General features: G+C 38.7%; 5 protein-coding genes across 5 annotated transcripts; 4 read left to right on the forward strand and 1 right to left on the reverse strand.

The window, feature by feature from the left end:
• The first annotated feature begins 1865 nt into the window (after positions 1-1865).
• On the forward strand, positions 1866-3041 carry LOC131285056 (elongation of very long chain fatty acids protein AAEL008004-like). Its single transcript, XM_058313916.1, has 5 exons — positions 1866-1926; positions 2000-2331; positions 2397-2502; positions 2662-2798; positions 2868-3041. Exons 1-5 carry the CDS (start codon positions 1866-1868, stop codon positions 3039-3041), a joined length of 810 nt encoding a protein of 269 aa, XP_058169899.1.
• A 2285-nt stretch (positions 3042-5326) lies between these two features.
• On the forward strand, positions 5327-6262 carry LOC131285057 (elongation of very long chain fatty acids protein AAEL008004-like). Its single transcript, XM_058313917.1, has 3 exons — positions 5327-5387; positions 5445-5638; positions 5717-6262. Exons 1-3 carry the CDS (start codon positions 5327-5329, stop codon positions 6260-6262), a joined length of 801 nt encoding a protein of 266 aa, XP_058169900.1.
• Positions 6263-7909: 1647 nt separating this feature from the next.
• On the forward strand, positions 7910-9119 carry LOC131285058 (D-aspartate oxidase-like). The gene is made up of 3 exons (XM_058313918.1): positions 7910-8127; positions 8198-8931; positions 8995-9119. Exons 1-3 carry the CDS (start codon positions 7910-7912, stop codon positions 9117-9119), a joined length of 1077 nt encoding a protein of 358 aa, XP_058169901.1.
• Positions 9120-9537: 418 nt separating this feature from the next.
• Positions 9538-11304, forward strand: LOC131288559 (D-amino-acid oxidase-like). Its single transcript, XM_058317703.1, has 4 exons — positions 9538-9731; positions 9867-10376; positions 10654-10853; positions 11162-11304. The coding sequence occupies exons 1-4, from the start codon at positions 9541-9543 to the stop codon at positions 11302-11304; spliced, it is 1044 nt and encodes a 347-aa protein (XP_058173686.1). The 5' UTR covers positions 9538-9540.
• On the reverse strand, positions 11108-18295 carry LOC131288558 (protein polybromo-1). Its single transcript, XM_058317702.1, has 14 exons — positions 18167-18295; positions 17174-18098; positions 16767-16993; positions 16143-16699; positions 15931-16069; positions 15496-15866; positions 15112-15433; positions 14957-15044; positions 14254-14884; positions 14011-14183; positions 13767-13942; positions 12652-13074; positions 11809-12391; positions 11108-11736 (listed from the first exon to the last, which is right to left on the reverse strand). The coding sequence occupies exons 1-14, from the start codon at positions 18281-18283 to the stop codon at positions 11435-11437; spliced, it is 5034 nt and encodes a 1677-aa protein (XP_058173685.1). The 5' UTR covers positions 18284-18295; the 3' UTR covers positions 11108-11434.
• Positions 18296-22494: the final 4199 nt, after the last annotated feature.

Here is a 22494-nt window from a genome sequence, read left to right on the forward strand (position 1 = left end):
GCAGCGTGTCTGCACAAGCGAATATTCCATTACGAGGAAGATGTGTTTCTAACAGCTACAAACCGATAAATCATAGTGCAGCCGTAGCTCAACTTAGTAACAATCATTCGAGAGTATTTCAACTGAAACCTGTAGTTAGTGTCCATTCGCGACGACAGCGTGTACAGAAGATACTGAGTAGCTATCAAAAGGAAAGCATTGAGCGCCACCTTGAATATCTTCAGCAATGCTACCATCTAGCCGAAATAGTTCGTCAAAGGTATTTGGAACTGCGATCAGTGCATGGTAATTTCACTTGCAGGGAAAGTGCTGCTCGTAATTGGCGCATTTTAATGGAGAATTGTTTAAAGACACACTGTCGGGTGAACTTCCATACGATGAACATCAGCACATTAAGTGATGAAAATCGTAAGAAGATACAAACACTACTCGACCAATTGTACCAATTAAAGTTGGAGCCCAGCCAAAAAACACATGCAGCAGCAGTTGTACCTACCATTGTTCTCACAGACTTATCATCTATTGGCGTTGGCTCTACAAATACGGGATTGTGTCTACATAAAAAAACATCCGTTAAAAAAACGGTACAATTGAGGAAAAAAGAGCAGCGCGTGGACAACGACTCAACCAATCTTCATATCAGTTGTTATGCGTACAAAATACGGGGGCAATATTAAAAAAAAAACTGTAACTGTTTCAAATAATAAAAAACTGCAACCTGCAAGTTCAAGCGGAAAGCTCGTATTTTCGACGTTTGATTTAAAGCGATGAGCAGAAAGATCTGTAGTCACTGAAGTAGATTGCAACATTTCTGTATAATCTGCTAATGCACCCCTGAGTTTTTCGGACAAGGTCCAAAATAAATTTGTTCAAGAATTAAACGTTACAAAAGTAACGGCTTAAACACATAAAGACAGTATTTCTACAAAATTTGTAAAATACGGAAAAGTCAAAACGGCATGTTATTTCAATCACGTTAAATATCCGTTGGAAACTGTTTTTGTAAAGATAAAAATATATTACCTAAATTGTTAATTAAGCATCTCATTACAGAACCTTATGCTTATCATGCTATTTAATTTACACGGTACTTCAACCCGGTTAAATTGTTTCTTTATGCATACGAATACCAAGAGCAGAGCATGGCGTGAACTACGAAACGGGGGCCAGAAGAACTCTCTCATGAAACAACTCTTTCACCACATTCGGTGACCAATGACCAATGGAATTGATTTGCTTCTACGCTACATAACCCAGGTGTCCTACATCTAAATTCAAATCCATTGCAACAAGAAGCTATGAAGTAGTTCTAGTAAAATATAATAGCACAAGTTAAGCATTAACATCGTTGGTTGTCCAATAAGTTTAAGCAAACAATGAAAAGTTTGTGTAATCGCCCTATTAACATCATGTGGCCATTCAGCACCACCAGTTAATTTATGCTTATATATAGACACTACATGGGAGCTTCGTCCGGCTGGTAGTTTGTTCTTTAAGTGAGGTTTAGCAATTCGAATGTCTTGATTGTATTTGTGAAACTAGCTACCCTCTGCTTATGTGTAAACTTTCAACCAGCTTGGAAACTAAACACTCGGACATTCAATATCGAACCGTGAGGAGGATAGAACTTTCCTGAGAAAGCTGATTTAGTTTGAAGAGCCATCACTATATGGTTGCCATAACAGTGCCAATAAATAAATCCACAAATAAAAGTTTAACCAGTGTTGTAAAAATATACAGAAAATGTGCGAATATTAATGATCGAAATTTAATTTAAATTCTGCCTTCACGCGGTCTTTTGTTTCGATAAGTTGGTGGAAGAATTAAACTTAATTAAAAATTTCGTGATTGAGTTTTAAGTTGCGATGGCCCTAGTGTTGCGAAACATCTATCAAACATTCAACTATTTTTTCACTGAATATAATGGTAGGCAAACTAAGTGCTTCAGTGAGGATTGTACAGGGTTCGATCAGTGATTGTATCTTCTTTATCTTCGCAGATCCCCGCGTGGAACATTACCCGTTGCTTGGTTCACCATGGCCAATAGTGGCGATTACTGTACTGTATCTAAAATTTGTCAACGATTGGGGACATCGTCTAATGGAAAACCAAAAACCCTTTCAACTTAAAACTGTTATGAATATTTATAATTTGATACAGATTGTGCTCAATCTGTACATTGGCATTGTAGGTGGATTGAATTCTTATTTCGCTGAAGATTACAGTTGGAAGTGTGAATCCATCAATCAAAAGGACAGTGTCTCGAGACGAAAACTAATATTTGTTACTTATTTATATTTTTTGTCGAAAATTATTGATCTACTGGATACGGTAAGAATGTACTAGAACTAATCTGATATCTAACGGAAACATTAATTTTCTTCCTTTTTTCAAAGGTGTTTTTTGTTTTTCGAAAAAAATACAATCAAATTACATTTTTGCACACATATCATCATGCGGGAATGGTTGTAGCAACGTATGTGTTTACAAAATTTTTGGCGGGTAAGTCTTTTCAGTGGAAACTAATGTTTTGAAATATTCGGATTCGGATTCCCTTAGAAGCCAATCAATCAATCAATTGAACACTCGTACCGCAATTACAAACACTATACTAAGACGTTAAATTTTATTCTTATATTTTTTATATTCACTGTCTCACAGGTAGCCACGCAACTCTTCTGGGACTAATTAATAGCTTTGTACATGTGGTCATGTATTTCTATTACTTCCTCACGAGTTTCAAACCGGAGCTAAAGAATTCATTGTGGTGGAAAAAACATATCACGCAATTGCAACTGGTATGTACAAAGAGCAGCATTCAATTCAGATGACGGCTCCAACGTAATTTCTTTGGTTCTATTTCACAGATACAGTTCACTCTGCTTATGCTGCATTTTGGCATTCCAATCATATGGGGATATTGCGATTTTCCTAAAGTACTATTGTTTATTGGTTTTACACAAAATATGTTTATGTTCACTCTATTTGCAGACTTTTACATAAAAACATATTTGAAACAAAATAAAAATAAAATAGTTTAATAGATCGAAGGATAAAATGTTACACCTAAAAGCGTTTTCTCTGTATGCGACTCGGTAAACTCTCTTCTCTGTAAACAACCTACAATATTAGAATTTATCATGTTCTAAGAGCCACATAAGTAAGTATGTGCAATAATGCATGTTATTGGGTTAATTATTATTATATGTTTATTTACAATTATATAGATTTATTTAAAAAATGACTTGTTATATGATATCAACTCTCGTTATAAAAGGTATATAAATAAAATTCTCTCTAATTTATGAGATTCGTTATTTGTGTTGTAACTTTATTATGTACAGGCAAGAAAGTATCCATACAGTTACCAATTTTAACTTCAAGCCTGGTTATCTCAGTGGATATATGACAAAACCAGTGGATAACTGGAACAAAATTAAACAGCATATTGTAAAACTGATGTACTATTCAATCATTACTTAATGTTTCAAATATGTTACGATTAGTTCACTATGTTTTATAGAAACCCACAAAAAGGCTTAAAACCGATGACAAAAAAAAGTATTCGTACACCCGACTTTCTTAACCGAATACGCAACTAAATATAATTATTTATCATGAAATGTTTATTGAAAAGTGTAAACAAGTGCACCGGTCAGAGAACTATTTTTTCGCATATATTGTAAGGGCAACCAGGCAAAGCCCTGCGAAAGGACGTTTTTGTTTAATCGTAATAAAAGGGTGATCGCTCGAAAAGTCATTAAGAGCTCCACACTTGGACTTCTTAGGTTTGGTAAATGGAGTTTCTAGATCATAAGTTATATTATTGGAAATGAAACTGTTAAGAAGGTTCTTCGGAAATTAGATTTATATCGCACAAATGCACGTCTTATACTGTGCATTACTGAGGCAAACAGAGTAGAAAAAGAGAACCATTAACATAAGCAACATTGTTTTAACTGTAAAATGGAGTGGTTGTGCCATGATGTTGCGGGACATGGTTAAATTGGGCAGCTTGCCAATTGTCACTGATTAAACTGGATGAACCATAACTGGAGAAATCTTTGGATCTTCAACAATATTTACTCTGAGTAAGTATATGATTTCTAGCACTATGATCGTATTATCCAACAGTGTGTGAGGCCGTACAAATGTCCCAAAGTCTCAGGAATTGAACCTTATGAAACGTGTGTTAAGAGATGCGTAGATTTGCCATCAACGGGACATTAACATGATCTTAGTAGAACTCTATAGAAATGTTATGGAGAACATAACAAAAGTCCAACATAATTTGAAATAAAATCTGGTAATATGATGCGTTGGTGTTTGTTGGCTATAATTATAGCAAATAAAGGCCACATCAAGCATTGAATGCAACTTATTTGCAGAAAACATACATCATGTACGGATACTTTTATGTACTCGTTTTTGAGCCTTTTTGTGGTTTTCATTAAAACAAATGTTAAGTGCTCATTGGATGGAACAGAAATTTACACCATGCCGTGTACATTTTTGTCCTTGGCCATGTATTTCCTGAGATAACCAGGATAGTTAAAACTAGTGATTGTATACACAACAATATGGATTTTCATCCATGTCATTCATCATCCATCGGTCTTCTTCTCCTTTGACCTCGATAATGGTCACGCTCATTTACGGGTTACTAGAGGTTTGGCCATACACTTATCCATGGCAATGACACTAAAATAAAGGAAAAATATTGACGTCGTTTCAAGTTTCAAATATTACGTAAACGGTCGTATTAGCGTGATTATATTTGGACAACGATGGAGAGTTGAAGAAAGTATTAAAAAAAAAGTAGTAAGTAGTAAATCAATTCATATGAAAAATATCAGCAATAATTTTCCTGTCGCTTTGGAAGAATAGAACTCTATGCAGTAGTCAAAAAATTTTAATTACATTGTAGCCGCTGCAGGTACGAAATCGATTATAAGCTATGGTTCGACCTACGGTGCATTCACTTTCGTTTGCAAATGCTTGGGCAAACCGTTTTAATTTGCTGCAATTGGTAGTAGACTTATCGAAAGCGACCTGCTTTCAACATGCATGCGAGTACAAGGGAGGAATTGGTTTAAAAATGCCCCGCTCTGTGTTGGCAGTGGTCAGTGATTTTACCATAACTACAGTGACTGGTATCGCAAATGCAGTGATTGCTGATATTAATCGAAAGGAATAATTGAAAATAAAATTGACCCTCCGTACTTCCAGCACCACATTCCTAACGTTCGTAGTATCGTGAATCGGTAGCTTGATATATTGCATCGGCAAACTTTACAGTTTATTGGATTTTACAATATACTTCAAAATGTTGTCAGCAGTACCTGCGTTATTCGAAAACTCCCAAAATTGGTTCAACAAAAATAGAGGTAAGGCAGTTGCACTCGGTATTGATTTGTACATTATTAAAATAATATTATTCCTAGATGTGCGCAGTATGCATCTTCCGTTAGCCGACTCACCCCTTACCGTATTGGGAATCATTGCAGTATATCTATACTTCGTACTAATATACGGCCCACGACGCATGAACAAAAAAAAGGCTTATGATCTATTAAACATAATCCAAGCATACAACATGATTCAAATGCTAGCTAATGGTGCGGTTTTTATAAAAATTGTAAGTAGTAGCGATACTAATCCATTGATCTTAAAGCTACGCAGCCTCTTTTTACGATGCTAACTTATCTATTTACAGTGCTACAATGTGTTCATAGTATACGATCGTTTTTCGTTCCGCTGTCAGTCGATCGATTTCTCGACATCAACCGCTGGATTGGACGAAGTCTACATAAGTTACGCTTACTTTCTTCTTAAAATTTTCGACTTGATCGACACAGCATTCTTTGTATTGCGAAAGAAACAATCACACGTATCCTTTTTACACGTTTATCACCATTCAGTAATGGTTGTAACTGCGTATTGCGGGCTCGTTTTTGTACCAGGTGGGCACGCGCTGATGTTGGGCTTGTGGAACACATTAGTCCACACGGTAATGTACTTTTACTACTTCCTAGCGTCGCTGGGATCGACGAACATATGGTGGAAGAACTATCTAACCCGATTGCAGCTTGTGCAATTCGTTTACTTGGCGATTCACTTTGGGCAGCCGCTGGTGAGCGGCAATTGTGAATTTCCAACGTTTTGGCTCTGCTACGGATTACTGCAGGCCATCTTCGTACTGGTACTATTTTTAAAATTCTACGTACAGACCTACCACAATAATCAGAAAAAACATAAATAAAATAACCGACACTGCTTCGACACGGATTGAAACGCGCTAAAATGTCTCTAATTAAATGTAATATGTATTTGAGTCGATTTTGCTATCATCTTTAGGCAAAATATAGAACTATTGAACCTAATATTAAGTTAGCAAGCTAGAATGCAATATCCACATTTTTAGGAAATGTTAATTTAACTGTGCTAATAAAGAATAAATATAAAAGTCACCGTTGTCTGTATATATATATATATATGTATGTGATCGCATCACGCAAAATCTACCGGGCCGATTTACACCAAACTTGGCAGGAAGGTAACTAATTTTCCAGGGTTGAATGAACTGAACTTCTTTTGTTTATATCTCCAATCCTCCTTACCCCTCCCCAACACCTACCCTCTAAAATTAATGAAAAACAATTATAACTCATCCATTATTGATTGGATTTTCATAAAAATTGGTACACATACCTCTCACATAGGGACATACCATGGTTTAAAATTTTATCTTTCTAGGGGAAGGGGAAAGAGGAGCTCTCATAATATCCCATACCTCAAAAATGGTGAAAATACAATATGGGTATCAATTTCGTGGTATTTGTGGTCTCTAAATCGAATGGCCTCGCTCTTAATGTTCAATCTCAGCCCAGACTCCCTTTACCCTCCTCCTCTTCAGAAAAACAATAGCAATGCTGAAAACAAAAAGCTTTAATTCTTATTACATGTATGCAACGCAAAATCTACTGAGTCTATGTGTACCAAACTTGGCTGGAGTGTAGCTTTTTTTTTATCCTGTCGAATGACTTCCTTCCCTTTCCCCCTTCCGAACATCTATCCCCTGAAATGATGAAAAATAATAATTCAACAATTTTGGAATGGGTTTTTTAAAAAATTGATACACATACTACTTAAATATGTAGCCATCATGTAATAAAATTTCATCCATGTACAGGAAAGGATGAAAGGGGCTACCATCTTACCCCTATAGCTCAACAATGGTTAAAATGCAATATGGGTATCATTTTCGTAGTATTTGGGGTCACTAAATCGAATGGTCACAATTTGAGTGCCAATCTCACCTCAGACTTCTTTTATCTTCTCCTACAAATTTTCTCAATCACACAAAATCGATCTAATCAATTTACACCAAACATAATTATAAGAAAGCCAACTTTCAGTGTGAAACGTCCAACAATCTTAATAATGTAAAACTCAAGATACTGAATGAAAACAGTCTTTCGTTTGAAATTGTCTTTCTACCCGGATGAAATCGGGTTAATCAGCTAGTAAAGAATAAATTTGTCACTATTCGCCTGGAACTATCTTTACTATTAAGTTTTTCTATTTTCTTTTGTTTGCACGATATCCTATGTACCGAATGGCAGTACATTATAAATCGGTGTTTCCTTGCGCCACCCATGCTAAAAAAATAATAATTATATGAAAAATCATATGCCACTGCAGCATCAGCTTTTAAAACATAGGTTGAGCTTCCAGTGTAACAGCTGCTCCTTATCTCGTTGAATAACCAATCAAAGAACCTCGTATTCGATTGTAAAACAATATGCGATAAGCTATCGCCTGCGAAAATAGTCAGCTGACTTAAACACACCCTGTATTCACGCATCGTGCTTTCATTGTGACATGCACAAGCGAGTTGTTCTTCCGCATGAAGCAACAGCTTAGTGCTAACATGAAACAACCCCAGTTTGTAATCTTAGGAGGAGGCATTATTGGCTTATCGTGTGCAGTGCGGCTGTCGGAGAAGTATCCGGATGCTTCTTTGCATATTATCGGTGAACATTTTAGCCCACACACAACAAGCGATGTTGCTGCCGGACTGTGGGGTCCTTATGCATTAGGTAACACGCCTGAAACAACCTGTAGGTATGTGCACCGCCTCATGGAAAGGTAGCTCTTATCGCGTTACTTAAAATATAAACTATATTTGTTTCAGAAAGTGGGCAAAGGATACACATACGTACATGCATCAACTTTGGCGTAGTGGGCATGCAGAAAAGTGCGGCTTATGTCTTGTGCCGGTGGTGGAGCTATTCACAGCCGAAGAAGAAACTACACCGTGGTGGCATAATATTGTATTTGGTTTCCAAACCCACCATTTGCAGCCAGAACATGCGGAACTTCTCGGACACAAGCTTGGCCAAAACATGTATCGTACGGCTATATCATACGTAACGTTTACATGCGAGCCCACAAGGATAATGAGCCACTATCGTAAAATTTTGTCCGCACGCAACGCCCAGTTCAGGACAGAACGGTTGGAAAGCTTGCGTTGTTTAACTAGATTAAACATAAATTCCAACGCAATCATAATTAACTGTTTGGGCTTGGGTGCCCAGAGTGTTGTCGGCGATACCGACCTCGGGCCCATTCGTGGACAAGTGCAAAAGGTGAAAGCGGAAGGAGTGTTTCATTCCTTTGCAAACGATGAATGCTACATTATTCCGAACACGGATACGGTAACGCTTGGTGGCACGAAACAAAAAAGTACTCGCACACGCCCCTGTCCAGTGGATCGATATATGATCAGGACGAACTGTACAGCTATAGTACCTTCGTTGCGTGAAGCTCGCCTACTGAAGGACGCGGTTGGACTACGTCCAGTGCGATCAACTGGAGTGCGTGTAGAAATGGAAAACGTTTACCTTTTTGATGGTGAGATGGACGACGGTGGAAAGTGAGCGAATTGAAATTAAAATTAATATTTTTTTTTAGGAAAACATGGCAAACAAGCATCCCTTCTTGTGCACAACTATGGACACGGTGGTGCAGGCATCACCCTGGCTTGGGGATGCGCAGGAGAAGTTGTTCATCTCGTAGAACGGGAACTGGGTTCCACCGTCGAGTCGAAGTTATGACACTCGGACAAAGTGAATGCACTTGTACTATTTACGTAAAGATTACTAATAAACCCATCTAGTATGTTGCAAGCAATACATGATCTTAAAGAAAGATAGAGTTTGTCGGTAAGTTGTTCGCTACATGTGTGTATGTCCGTTGGTTGAACAATTGCTCTAGGTATATTTGTGTTCCTGCTGATCTTTAGCTAATCAAAATGTTGTTAATACCATGCTGAACCTTATCAGAGAGAGGTAAACATTCAAGAAGTTGCCAATGGCATACAGAGTCGATCCACAGCACTACTGGTGATAAGGTCGAAGAGGATCGAATTTAAAATACGCCTCACGCTTTGCTGGTCGATTAGTGTAGTGAGCACGATCGGATTGACCACTGCTAGGTTTGTTGTTGGAAAATACTCATTTCAAGAGCTTGTCCAAAATGAAGCAAATTGTAGTGATTGGAGCTGGTGTAAATGGTCTTTCTGTAGCTGTGCAGTTGGCGGAACGATACTACAATCTCGCGAATGTAACTCTGATATCCGATGAAGTAAGCCCCAATACCACCGGGGATGGATCCGCTGGACTCTGGGGTCCTTACTACTGTGGTAAAACACCGGATCACAAAATAGTGTAAGCATTTATAAATCTTTCACCGAGACACGTTTGGTGAACTCGTACAATTTTTAAAATCCGTAATGCTCAATGTAGAAGTGAACGTGTTTATTAGTACAAATTGTAATCACTATTCCTCGTTTCAATTTACAGCAAATGGTCAAGCGAAACACACATCTTTTTCCACGAGCTATGGAGGCACGGTTTAGCTGGTAAAATCGGTGTCTGCCTACAGCCATGCATGCGGTTAACGACGGATCCGGACGGTTACGCTGAACCCTCGTGGAAGAGCATCGTTTTCGGTTGCCAGAAAATAGCCGAACCAGAGCTAAAGCGTCTCAGTAACGAGCATGGTCGCCGGTACACCGGTGGTTATCATTTTGCAACGTTCACCTGCGAACCATCGGGTTTATTGCCGTACTTGTTTAGTCGCTTTCTTACCGTCGGTGGGAAATTCATCAAAGCGAAGGTTACGGGTTTTGACGCCGATCTTATCGGCCGAAAAGTGGATCTTATTGTAAACTGCAGTGGCTTAGGGTCACTGGAATTGGCGAAAGATGACGCGATGCTACCTATTCGCGGACAGGTGGCTCGTGTGAGCGCACCATGGATATATGAAGTCATTCTGGACGACAGTGACGATGGCAATTACATCATTCCTAAGTATGTTTGAAACTAGCCATAGCCTACTATAATGGAGCTATGGCTATGCACTATGCATATGCATTTCATCGATTGCAAACAATCCATAACATGCATTAGATACTGGACGATTGTTCCAGGATCATATTCTGTTTGTGTTATTTACAATTCATACATGATTGTTGAACACTGTTCTACTTCTAAATTAATAATTTTGATAGTTGCACAAGCTTTTTTAAACAATTTATGGCTCCTTACGGGATGATTTTTAGTTGTTCTTAATTATTTGTTTTTACAGTAGTGAGACAGTTATACTAGGCGGTACTCACCAGATGAACGACTTCAATCGGAACGTCAGCCAAGAAGACAGTCGGTTTATCTTCGATGGATGTGAGCGGAAGCTTCCCAGTCTTAAAAATGCTAAAATTACTGGAGAGTGGGTCGGCTTGCGGCCCGGACGAGAAAGCGTACGACTGGAGCTGGAACACTATCAAATGGGTGAGGATTGCAATTTTTTTTTTAATATTAAATCTTTCGCTCATAGAAACATAACTGATAACAAACATTCAATAACTGCGCGCGATAAAGATTCATGTATTTACAAACACATTACATATGTGTTCTGAGAAACTAACACTGAAGACGGACAGAAACTTTTCCACTATTTTTACTGATAAGTAAAAGGACGCTGATAAAGATTATTCCATTCGTGGGAACGTTTGAAAATAGCAGCATCAAAAGATGTCCGATTGGTAACGTAAAACATGGTTTGATCTTGAATCTCCTTTTCCTTATTTTCGTTGCAGTGAACGGAACCGGTACGATCCCTATAATTCACAACTATGGACATGGAGGCTGTGGTGTTACACTGTGTTGGGGATGTGCTAAAGAGGTTGTAGAAATCAGCGAAACACTGAATTGGAACCAGGCCACACCATCGAAGCTTTAGTTTCTTATTGTACATACAGATGAAACTGATTAACAGTGTTTAGTTATAGTATCTATGATTTTTTTAATGATCAAAAATTAAAATAAAAAGCAAAAAATATTTCAGGCTACGCAGGCCAGCATATGAAATCTTAAAATTTATCGAATTGGATTACTTCCTTCATCATGAAATTTCTCAACTGCCATAAGGCATCGACAACAGCTTCCGGACGATCTCGAGCGCGCTTCCCTAGCCAATGGGTAGGAAGTCGGTTGGCGTCTGTGATAGGAACAGTCTCCTTTGTCGCCGTAAGCGTCTTTTGCCAAGGCGTAACGTAGGTCGATTTTTGCTGAAGTCCTTCTATGTACTTTATATAGGCTTCCGAATGTAATACTCGCTGTGGTCGAGGCGGTACCGTGACGAACAAGGGTTCGGCGGGCGGGGTGGAAACATCTAAAAAGTTTACAAAGTGCTCATTACGCAACGAAGTGCAAGTGATACAAATGATATAGACTAAACACTTACAGCTAAAGTAAGACGAAGGAATCGAATTGCTTGGTTGCGAAGCTACACCAGTTCCGGAAGCTGCTGTCATCTGTTGCTGTTGTTGCATCGTTTGCACCTGGCCAGTTCCTCCGACTAGTGCGTTATGCGACTGAACTGGCATTGTATTCATGCCGCTTGAATTCACACTTAAGTTTTGAATGTTACCCATCGGCTGCAGCGTGATCATGGCCGAGTTATTTGTGTACGCATTATTGCTACTGATGTTCATGCTGGAAGTGTTATTTGTAGCCACTTGACCCATCACTGATTGACGCTTGGAAAGGACATAGTTTTTGCTACGGTCTTGAGGCTGTACAAGCTTGCTGGTGCTTTTGGTAAGATGCACCTCTTTAACATGTTTCACAAGCCGGGTGATGCTAGGAAACGGTGGCATATTACGTCGAAGACGTACACAACCTCTCCAGATGCAAATAAACTCTTGTTCGGTTGGAGTCATAAATGTTTTGTAGACGCATCCCGAACCTTCTGCAATGCAATGATCAAAACATTCCGCCGGATCTTCAAACTGATAATCGCATTTATCCCAGCAACACTCGTACACCTACAAAATGAAGCAAAACGCATAGGGTGGAGAAAACGAGACAAAAATGGTTATTTCAGTCAATCGCATTACATGTTACGTGATTATAAAATAAAAAGTGAGAGCTCTTACTGCCTTATGATACACACAAATATACTGTTTGTAAATTGTATCAAAAGTAGTGTTGAAATGAAAGTCTATCACAATATGAAACGCTTATGGAAATGGGTAGTAGAAGAAAAAGTACATAAAACAACGAAAAAACACCGTACATGATTGGCCATGATGTCCTGTACGACTGTACCATCAGTCTTAATGGTGGTTGGACTGGGGCAGCTTGTTTCACCCATTTCTGCTGCGTACTTGGCTGCACTTTCTTCGTTTATCTTGATAGCTCGTTGCTCCCAAACAGCTTTCTCCTGTTCGCTTAAATTGCGCCACTCATTTCCGACGATACGCGACACCTCGCCAAAGGTTGCATCCGGATTACTGGCACAGGTAGTTCTCCGGTGTTCACTAGAGTATAGTATGTAACCGGTCACAAGCTTTTTGCCTGGTTTGGAGGCCTTTTTGGTGGTCATCGATGGGGTGCTGATATTGACCGTGTGCGAGGGAAGTGGCGACGCCGTTGGAGCAGTGTCCGAACCAATCGAGGGAGGACCATCGACTGAGTCATCGATAATGCCAAACTCGTCCTTCATGTCCTGTAAGATTCAGGTGGACACAACACCACAAGTGTATAATGATAGTTTTCGCAACGACGGTTTTACTTGTTTTAGTTTCAAATTATATAATATTATTTTGTTTACTGTTGTAACTTTGTTAGAATCGTTTTTCATATCGAATAAACTAAATATTACGCCGTTATCTGATGAAAAATAGTTGTTAGCTTGGGTGAATTTGGTTGCATCAATTGAATGACGAAGTAAGAAATTAGTTTAAAGAAACTTAAAATAAATTTCCAATCTGAATCTTAGTGAATAGAATTTTTCTAATGTGCCAATTTGTTTGTCAGTTGAATATGATACAATTTTAATCTTTTTAAAGTCAAGTATCAGACAAATAGATCTCTCCTATTTCAGCAGGGTAGTTTATGTATGCGGATATTCATCTCTACATTGCCCGTCCATAATGTTTCATATATACAAACATAAAACATCACTCAAATAAAGTTATGTTAGTTACCTCTATAGTATACTAAAAGATGCGTTTTCAAGTCATTAGTATCTACATTTGACTACATGAAAAACAAACACAAAACATACATACCATAAGATCACATGAGGTGATTTGTTTGTTGTTATCAGGAACGGTCATAATCTCACCACAGGTAACCTAAAAAAATGTAACAATAATCATATTGACGGAATTGTAAAAAAAGCAACTCTTCGCATACCTTTGGTGGATTGATTGGGCGTCTAAAATGATAAACTTCATCAGTAGTTACCATCTGACTATGGGTGAATTTGCGTAGCCCAGAAGGAGCCACAATTTTCCTGATCAGTTTTTTATACTCATCAAAAATGGAATCACACATGTAGACATCCGCCTCAGCGATTTCCGTTGGACGTCCTGATAAACAATGGAATCAATTGAAAATTTATAATTGATCACGGGTATTTGTATTTTAATTTACTTACTACTGATGTATTCATTCAGATCGAGAACTGCGCAACGACCAACAATCGCCACTGTGGAAGTCGTTTCTTGAACTGTAGATAGCAAAACTTCTTGGCGGTAAAACAAACGATGCGTCGCCCCGGGAACTTCCGGTGGTGTAAGAAGCCATGGCCCGCGGAACAATGATTTTCCACTGCAACATTAACAACTCATTAACATTATTCTACAACACACATGCTAAAGAGGCAAAAAAGAGTTCTTACTCTCGGGTTTCCCAAATCGATGTTATTTGAGAAATAGATTGCTTTCCCGACTCCGTTGCAACGTACACGTAATCACCGGTTTTAACCAGACCTCCACAAACTGTATTGTATTGCTCGTAGTAAATGTTGCCATCTTCAGCTCCATTCATGTAAATGACAACATTTGGTTTTTCTTTTTCCGGGATGGCTTCTTGCAGTTGAAGCTCAGATAGTTCCTCCTTGTGCTTCTCAACACGCTCCTTGAACACGGACATAACACGCTTTACCTCAAGAGGTGTTTCTCTTAGTATCAGTTTCACCGGATCATTGGCTCGGGTTAGATTCCACGTCTTCAATTTTTTAAAGGATCTCGCCTTGGAACTGTATCGTGATTCGCACACGAATACATCCTTGTTCGCAAAACCTTCCGGTTTCATCTTAACGTAGTCACGCACGTGCATTACAAAACATTTGTTCAGTGCCTTGGATAAAGGAACCTCAACTCGTTGGTCACTTTTGAAGAGTTCTTGTTCCATAAATTTTCGGCTTTGAACGTGAAACGTTTCGTAAGGCCTCAAAAGCATGATACCGTTCATCATTTTAATGTTATCAGCAGTCGCCCAAAGCCGTTCGATGAACATAACTCCAGGAACTATGGAAGGGAATCATACGTTAGTATTTTTTAACTAAGCATTATTATGCAATGAAATATAAATGTACATACTTTTGTTTTCCGGTAAGTCGATGTATACAAAATCTCCCGGAGAAAACACCTTTTGGTCAATCGTCATACTCTCACCTTGGGAGGGTTGCTGTCGTGAACATATAGTAGTGCTTAAAATTGTATTTCGACGAGAAATAAACAAATCGAAAACTTACCACCGCATCGCTATCAGTATCTGCTTCTTCTTCCTGTAAAAGTTTGGTCTGACGCAAAGACTCTACCGCCGCGCTAAGATGCATCGCATTGTAACTGAGTGCAGGTGATTCTAGCACTTGGCCGTTCTGGCACAGGTCATCGCGCTTTTTAATGAAAAATGACTGAAGTTCAATAGAGTCTTCAAATACTTGCGAATCGGTCCTACTGAGCCGACGAGCTCGTTCAAGACAACTGAAAATATCTTCCTGAAAAGTGTCCAATCGTTTATACAGCCCTTTGTCTAGTCGACGTTTAATCAGATCCAAGGAGATCGCTCTAACCCTAAAACGGAGAACTCATTGAATAAAAAATGCTTTATGAACATTTGCACTTGTGGAAATTACCTGCTGCCATCACATTCGTCATATTCCGATAGTTCCGCCAACGAATCGGAATAACATCTTCCCTCTTCATCCTGGTAATTATAAAATGTAGTAAATAAGGACAGTAATAGTTCTTGCACGGCCTGCTGCACATTTGGAACTGTTTCCTCGTTGCGCAAGGATTGCTTCGTTTGGATCAGCAGTTGTTGCAAACACAGAGAATCTTTGTATATTTGAGAATCCGGTTCGTTGTACTTGCAGGCGTTTTCGAACATGAGCATGAAATCCGTCGCCATATCTTCTACACTTTCATAAACCTGTTGTCTGAGTTTTTTCTCGATTTTTTCAATATCAATCGGGGTTTTAATAATATCATAGTAATCCGGATATTCCTGCAATGGGATTGAAATCACAATATACAAAACGGCACGGTGGTGAGTACAAAGAATAACTTACGTTTTTAGATGGCAACTTCATGAAAATGAACGACAGTTGGCGATTTTGTTTCGGTTCCCTGTATTCACGAATTGTATCGTACATTTGCTTTAGTTTTGCTTCCAACGGAGTTGAAGTACTCTTTCGTATCGGTTTCACGCTGAAATGTAAAGTGGTTTTAAATATCGATACGCTTTTTAACCGGGATATGAGATCGTTTTAAGAATACCTACATTTTTGCCGTCAGATTGAGTTTTTTGTTGATTCCCGAAAACTCCTTCAGCTTTTCATTCAATGCCTTTTCGAGTATATTCGCATCTTCATATATCATAGATCCTTCTTCGTTGTACTTTCGACAATTGGAAAACATGAGGCGATAATCGCCTACAATATCATCAATCGTACCATAACGATCCGCCTTGATGTTGTTTTCTATTGTCGTCATATCGATTGGATGTTGAATCACTTGATAATAATCGGGATACAACTTCTTCGATGGCTTTTCCATGAACAAACCCATCGGCTGACGATCGTCGTGTGTGTAGTCGACGAGATATTCATGTAAAGAAAGTAGCTTCTTCTTCAAAGAAGACATTGCGATTGCACGATTCGATTTGGCAAGCGATGCGCTGGTTAGCCCACCATCGCGGGCTACACGACCCCGTTTACGAGAAGCGGTGGGCGTAGATGAATCGCTGTCATTTCCTTCGTCTTCTTCGTCACTCTCTTCCAAATCGGCACCAGAGTCGACTAGCTTTTGGTTGAGAATTTTCTGCATTTTCATTGCGTCCTGGAAAAAGATTGACTCATGTAAATCATACTTCATTTACTGAAAGATGTTCTGTTAATCAATTTACCTTATGAATTTTGCTGTTCGATGGATTTGCTTTCTTGGCATTATCAAGCATCAAATACAAATCTGCAGTCAAGTCCGTTATGTGCGCGTACATACCCTTCTTCAGTTTGTTACGAACTTGTGCCATCGATATTGGCTTTTTAATCAACGTATAGTATTCCGGATGGAAGCGTCTGTTTGGTAGCTTCCAAAATGATTCGCCCAGTGGTGCACCTACAGCATTGGGATCTATTTGAATTCATTCAACATACAACGTGAAGGAACACATATGCGATAAAAAGTAAGAATGTAACACAAAATGGCAAAAATATGAAAAATAAATAAAAAAAAATATAAGAAAATTGCGAATGAAACCCGATGCAAAACAGAACAGGATATATTAAATAATGACCTTTATCATGTACGTACCGTTAGTATTAGCCGTGTTATATAATTGATCAAATAGTTGCCAAAGCGGTCCGTCACCATCGGTTTCCATCGAATCGTCCAAATCGTCGTCCGAACTTTCTATTTCTTCCTTCAGAGCCGCTACTGCCGCACTGGAAGCGGTACGTGGACGTTTCATAGTAGGTTTACGATACCTTCCCGATTCAATGTCAGCCTTCCGTGCAATGAACGTTTTTTTCAACATTTTCGCATCTTTATAGATTTGCGATCCCGGTTCGTTGAAAGTACAGGCATTTTTAATCATTTGCAATAAATCCTTTTCCATTTCATTGAGGCTTGAATAGGCACTGGTTTGAATTTTCGTAGCAATGAATTTCAGATCAATCGGATGATCAATTATATCGTAATACCCTGGGTATAATTTTTTTGACGGTAGTAGCTGGAACATAGGGTATAGCTCATGATTATCCAACGGGTCTGTAGCAGTCATGACGGCGGCGAAAAGCTCCTCGTAAGGATCCAAATCCGATCCTTCATCAGTCTCATCCTCTTCGACGGTGATGGACTTTCGTGGACGAGTTATCTTTCGTGGTTTTATTTCCACATATGTTTCATCTTGTTGATTCTCTACGATACGTTTCTTGTTTGTGTTGAACATGGCCAGCAACTGGCACGCATCCTGATATTCGGTGGAATCCGGTTTGTAAAATGCTTTGGCATTGTTTACGATGAGTTCAATATCAGCAGCAAGATCTTCTACATCATCATATGAGTCGGTTTTCAATTTTTGCTGCACTCTGAGCAGATCTATGGGGTTAGCTACGACTTCGTAGTACGAAGGTTCTTGTCGTCGTTTTGGAGCTCGAATGAATGTATCGCATAGCGTGGTGCCGTCTTCTTTTTTAAAATTCCGTATCGATTCGTATAATTGCTGGCATTGCTCCATCTATTAAAAAGAAATAAGGACATACTCTTACGAGTCATGGAACGGGGATGGATGCGTTGTTTTCTTACCGGATCAAGTCTTTTTCTTTTTCTTGTCGTGGCAGGTAAGGGGCTCTGTTCTGGCGAAACATCCTCTTCACTCAGCTCCTCATCCTGTAAAGAGCTCATCCTGCGTCGTTTGCTCATTCTATTGTTATAGATGAATTGTACTTGTTAAAGTACTGAAAAGAAGAACAAATATTTTCCCAGTATAGAACTTTTTGGTTAGCTCGCAAATCACTTAATACCTAGGAAATGTTGTAGCACCTTTGGATTCACTTTTTATTTGTAAAGTTTAGCTCTGCACTCTGGTAAAATGTAGAATTGTTAAAAACCGGGGATTTGGCATCCGACGCACCTATCGCAAAAGAAAACAGAATGTCAAGCGTCAGCTTGATGGCAAAGCGTCGCTTGAGAATCAAAATATGTGTATGTGTGCAAACACGTACCTTAAATGTTATTTTAAGCAGAAATAGCAAATTTGATAATAACTTTTGATTCGTTCAACCAATTTGTACAATTGACCCCTCAAATGAATAGCCTTTTCAAAACCCACAGTTTTGTCGCACAAAAGATCTTTCCGTCTTTTCCAGTTTTTGAGGAAATTAATACATTCACAATGGCGACCGAGTGTCATTTATGACAGTCACACCACACCGGTACCGACATTTGTACGGCTCCAACATTTGTAGGGCTTTGATATTTTCAGAAGTTCAAATAAACCGTTACATTGATATTGGTGTATAACACTTTTTTCTTCTACATCTATTGCACTTTGTGTAGTAGTGAGGAAATGTGAGGCTTATGCGGAAAACATAAATATTACCGCGAGACTACATTACAGCGTACCATACCAAAATCGAGTACCGTCAGGTGTCAAAAACCGATTTTGGTATGGTGCGCTGCAACTCAGAGTGCTCGGTTGCATGATTTTCTGTCACTTGACCGTACCAGTTTTTTGGTATGGTACGCTGTAATATGGTTCCGCGGTTACATTAACAATAATACCAAAATCTACAAAAACAACATGAAACTTATCAAATTTTTACTAAAACCAACACATTTACGATCAACCAACGTGCACCCTTTTCTATCAGCAATCAACACCAAGTCAAAATTTAATTACAGCTATTTCTCAGAATTTTGATATTTTATGAGTAGCTTTTCAAAGTACCGTACCGTTTCCAGTACCGAATGAAACTTCGTTTTGTTGCAATGAATTTGTCATAATAAGATTATGAAAATTAATCACTTGTATGTGTGTGGGATGATTTAAGTTTGTTACCCAAGTTATTGAGGTTTTGTTTGAAATTCTTAAGAGGATTTCGTTTGTTCAGTAACAAATTTAATAAGATTGGAAAGCTTGAGCGTTTTGCTTAACACTAGAATCCAAATAGGGGTCATTTTGACCCCAACGCAGTTTTCAATTTTAATATCTCGAAAACGGCTGAATATTTTTACAAAAAAATAAGGTTTTTCTTAAAATCCGAAGCTTTATCTAACCCGGGGTCCACACTACTGCGCGACGTCGCCTGACAGGGGCGACGCGACGGTGCAGTCTGGAAAGCGTGTAATTAAAAAATTTCAGATTTTTCTATTCGACCAGTTCCGAGAATCAACTTAACTATACCTAGAATGCTTTTTAGGAGTCATTTGACCCCTACTTGTAAAACGCTATTACTTCACTATTTTTGAAACATTTTCAAATCCGTAAACTGTTACTTTTTTGTATAATCATATTTTTGCCATAACTAATGACTTCATAAATTGGCCTCGAAAATTGAAAATAACGCCAATTCCCATAGTAACGCATCGCGCATAACGCTTCAAAACACGGAATAACGGAACAAAGCGCAGAACGGAAACTTCCTATGGAAAATGTTAAAATCCACATTTTCAAGATCAATTTGTGGCGTTATTTGTTAATTTAAAAATATGAAATTATTTTTCAAAGGTTAATATATCAACATCCTAGCGCACACTTTTTGCAGAATTTACATGATACATTTTGAAAGAATAAAAGTTGAAAAGGATTAAAATTCGACTCATATCGATCTTTTTTGCTATACACCGAGCTAGCGGAATGGTGAAGTGGCACATCAAAAAATTAAAAACGCCAAAAGATAGTCAATAAATATACTAAAACGTAACAGTTTACGGATTTGAACAATCTTCAAAAATAGTGAAGTTATAGCGTTTTCAAAATAGGGGTCAAAATGACCCCTAAAAAGCATTCGGGCAAGTTTCCAAAGCAGAGCAGGAGGGACTGTGCCTATTCAAAGTTCTTAAGGACAAACATTTCTCAGCAGTGGTGGGAATACACCGCTTCGAGGAATGAATATACACAACGTCTGAAAGAAACAAGGCAACAGTTTTTTTAGCAACCAGATCAGGGACCACCATGGTAATAGCAGGGAACTGTCGAAAGTTCTCAAGTCTATGCTAAAGCCAGAGGATAAGCCTGGTTTAAGTGTAACATTTGAAGGATGCGCCATTTTTGAGGAAAACACAATTGCTGAAAGATTTAACACTTTTTTTGTTGATAGTGTCAACTCTATTCATCAAAGTATTCCTTCCGTGGCTGAACCTTTGGCATTGAGACCAAATAGTAACCCAAGACAACAATTCAAGTTCGAACCAATATCGATTGAAAAGCTCAAATCGATTTGTTTTAGCTTAGAGAACAAGGCTGGAATTAGCAAAGTGAATGCTCAGGTACTGCGTGACTGTTTCCATGTAGTTGGGGGGGGTCCTTCTTTCACTGATCAACCAATCATTGGAGGAGGGTATTTTTCCTGACTCGTGGAGGGAGTCTCTAGTAGTGCCAATTCCTAAAGTATCAGGAGCCACCAATGCGGAGGAGTTTCGTCCGATTAACATGCTTCATATACTTGAAAAGGTGTTGGAACTTTTTGTCAAACAACAACTTGTCCAGTATCTTGACAGGAATAACTTGCTGGTGGAGGAACAGTCGGGCTATAGAGAAGGACAGTCTTGTGAATCTGCGCTGAACCTTTTTTTAGCTAAGTGGAAGGTGTTAATGGAGCGAAAACAACCGATTGTTGCAGTGTTCTTGGATTTGAAACGGGCGTTTGAAACGATATCGCGACCTTTGTTGTTGGAAACAATTAAAAGGTTCGGTATCGATGGAGTTGAGTTCGAATGGTTCACATCTTATCTCAGTGGAAGATAGCAACGAACAATTTTCATGTACTGTTGTGCAAACCCTATCGAAAACACCCTTGGGGTTCAACAAGGAAGTGTTCTTGGTCCAGTGTTGTTTATTATGCATATAAACGATATGAAAAAGGTTTTACAGTCATGTGAAATCAATCTTTTTGCGGACGATACAGTCTTGTTTGTCTCGCGGAAAGATTTAAAACAGACCAAGGAACTTTTGAATGTCGATTTAGATGCCTTAGATGGTTGGTTAAATACATGAAATTGGCCTTAAACATCAAGAAGATCAAATTCATGGTATTGTCTTCGAGACAAATTACTGACCAATCAGCTATTGTCATCAATCAGGAACCAATCGACAGAGTCTCCCAGATAAAATATCTGGGAGCTATATTAGACGAAAACTGTCTTTTGAGCCTCATATTGACAATGTCACCTCAAAATTGGCAAAAAAGTATGGTGTGATTAGTAGATTGGGCAACAATCTGAATTTTTTCGGAAAAGTTCAGCTCTACAAATCGTTAATAGCACCACACTTTGATTTCTGTGCATCAATTTTAATTCTCGGCAATCAAACACAGTTACAGAGACTGCAGAGGTTGCAAAACAGAGTCATGCGAATGATTGTGTGTTGCGGGTGGTATACTCCTTCGGTTGTTATGCTCGACGTCTTACAGTGGATGTCGGTCAAGCAGCGGATAGTGTTCCAAACTGTAGTGATTGATGACAAAACTTTGAAAGGCCTGGTACCAACGTATTTGGGGAAAGGATAGTGGTTGGGTCTGACGTGCATCGGTATCACACTCGTAGTGCCGGTGAGCCGAGACTTCCCAGCTATCTGTTTGGAAACGCCCGAAATTCGTTGTTTTTTAAAGGAGTACAATGGTACAACAGGATGCCGAGAGAGATTAAACAAGCGCGAAATCTAAGGGAGTTCAAACGCCTATGCGCCGTATACGTGAAGCAGGTAGTCTGACGCTGTGCTTGTAATGTATTTAGTAAATGTTGTAGCTTTTGAGCCCTGTAGTATTGCATTTGTCAACATGGTCTCTGACTATGATGATGATGAGTAAAAAAATGAACAGGGACTTTTTATTTCTAATTTTTTAATTTAACTTAATAGAATGAATGAGTCTACATAGTTTTGAGACACGCGCGCGTAAATGAGGACAATTGGT

Source organism: Anopheles ziemanni, chromosome 3 (genome assembly GCF_943734765.1).
Source record: "Anopheles ziemanni chromosome 3, idAnoZiCoDA_A2_x.2, whole genome shotgun sequence".
Lineage (NCBI taxonomy): Eukaryota > Metazoa > Arthropoda > Insecta > Diptera > Culicidae > Anopheles > Anopheles ziemanni.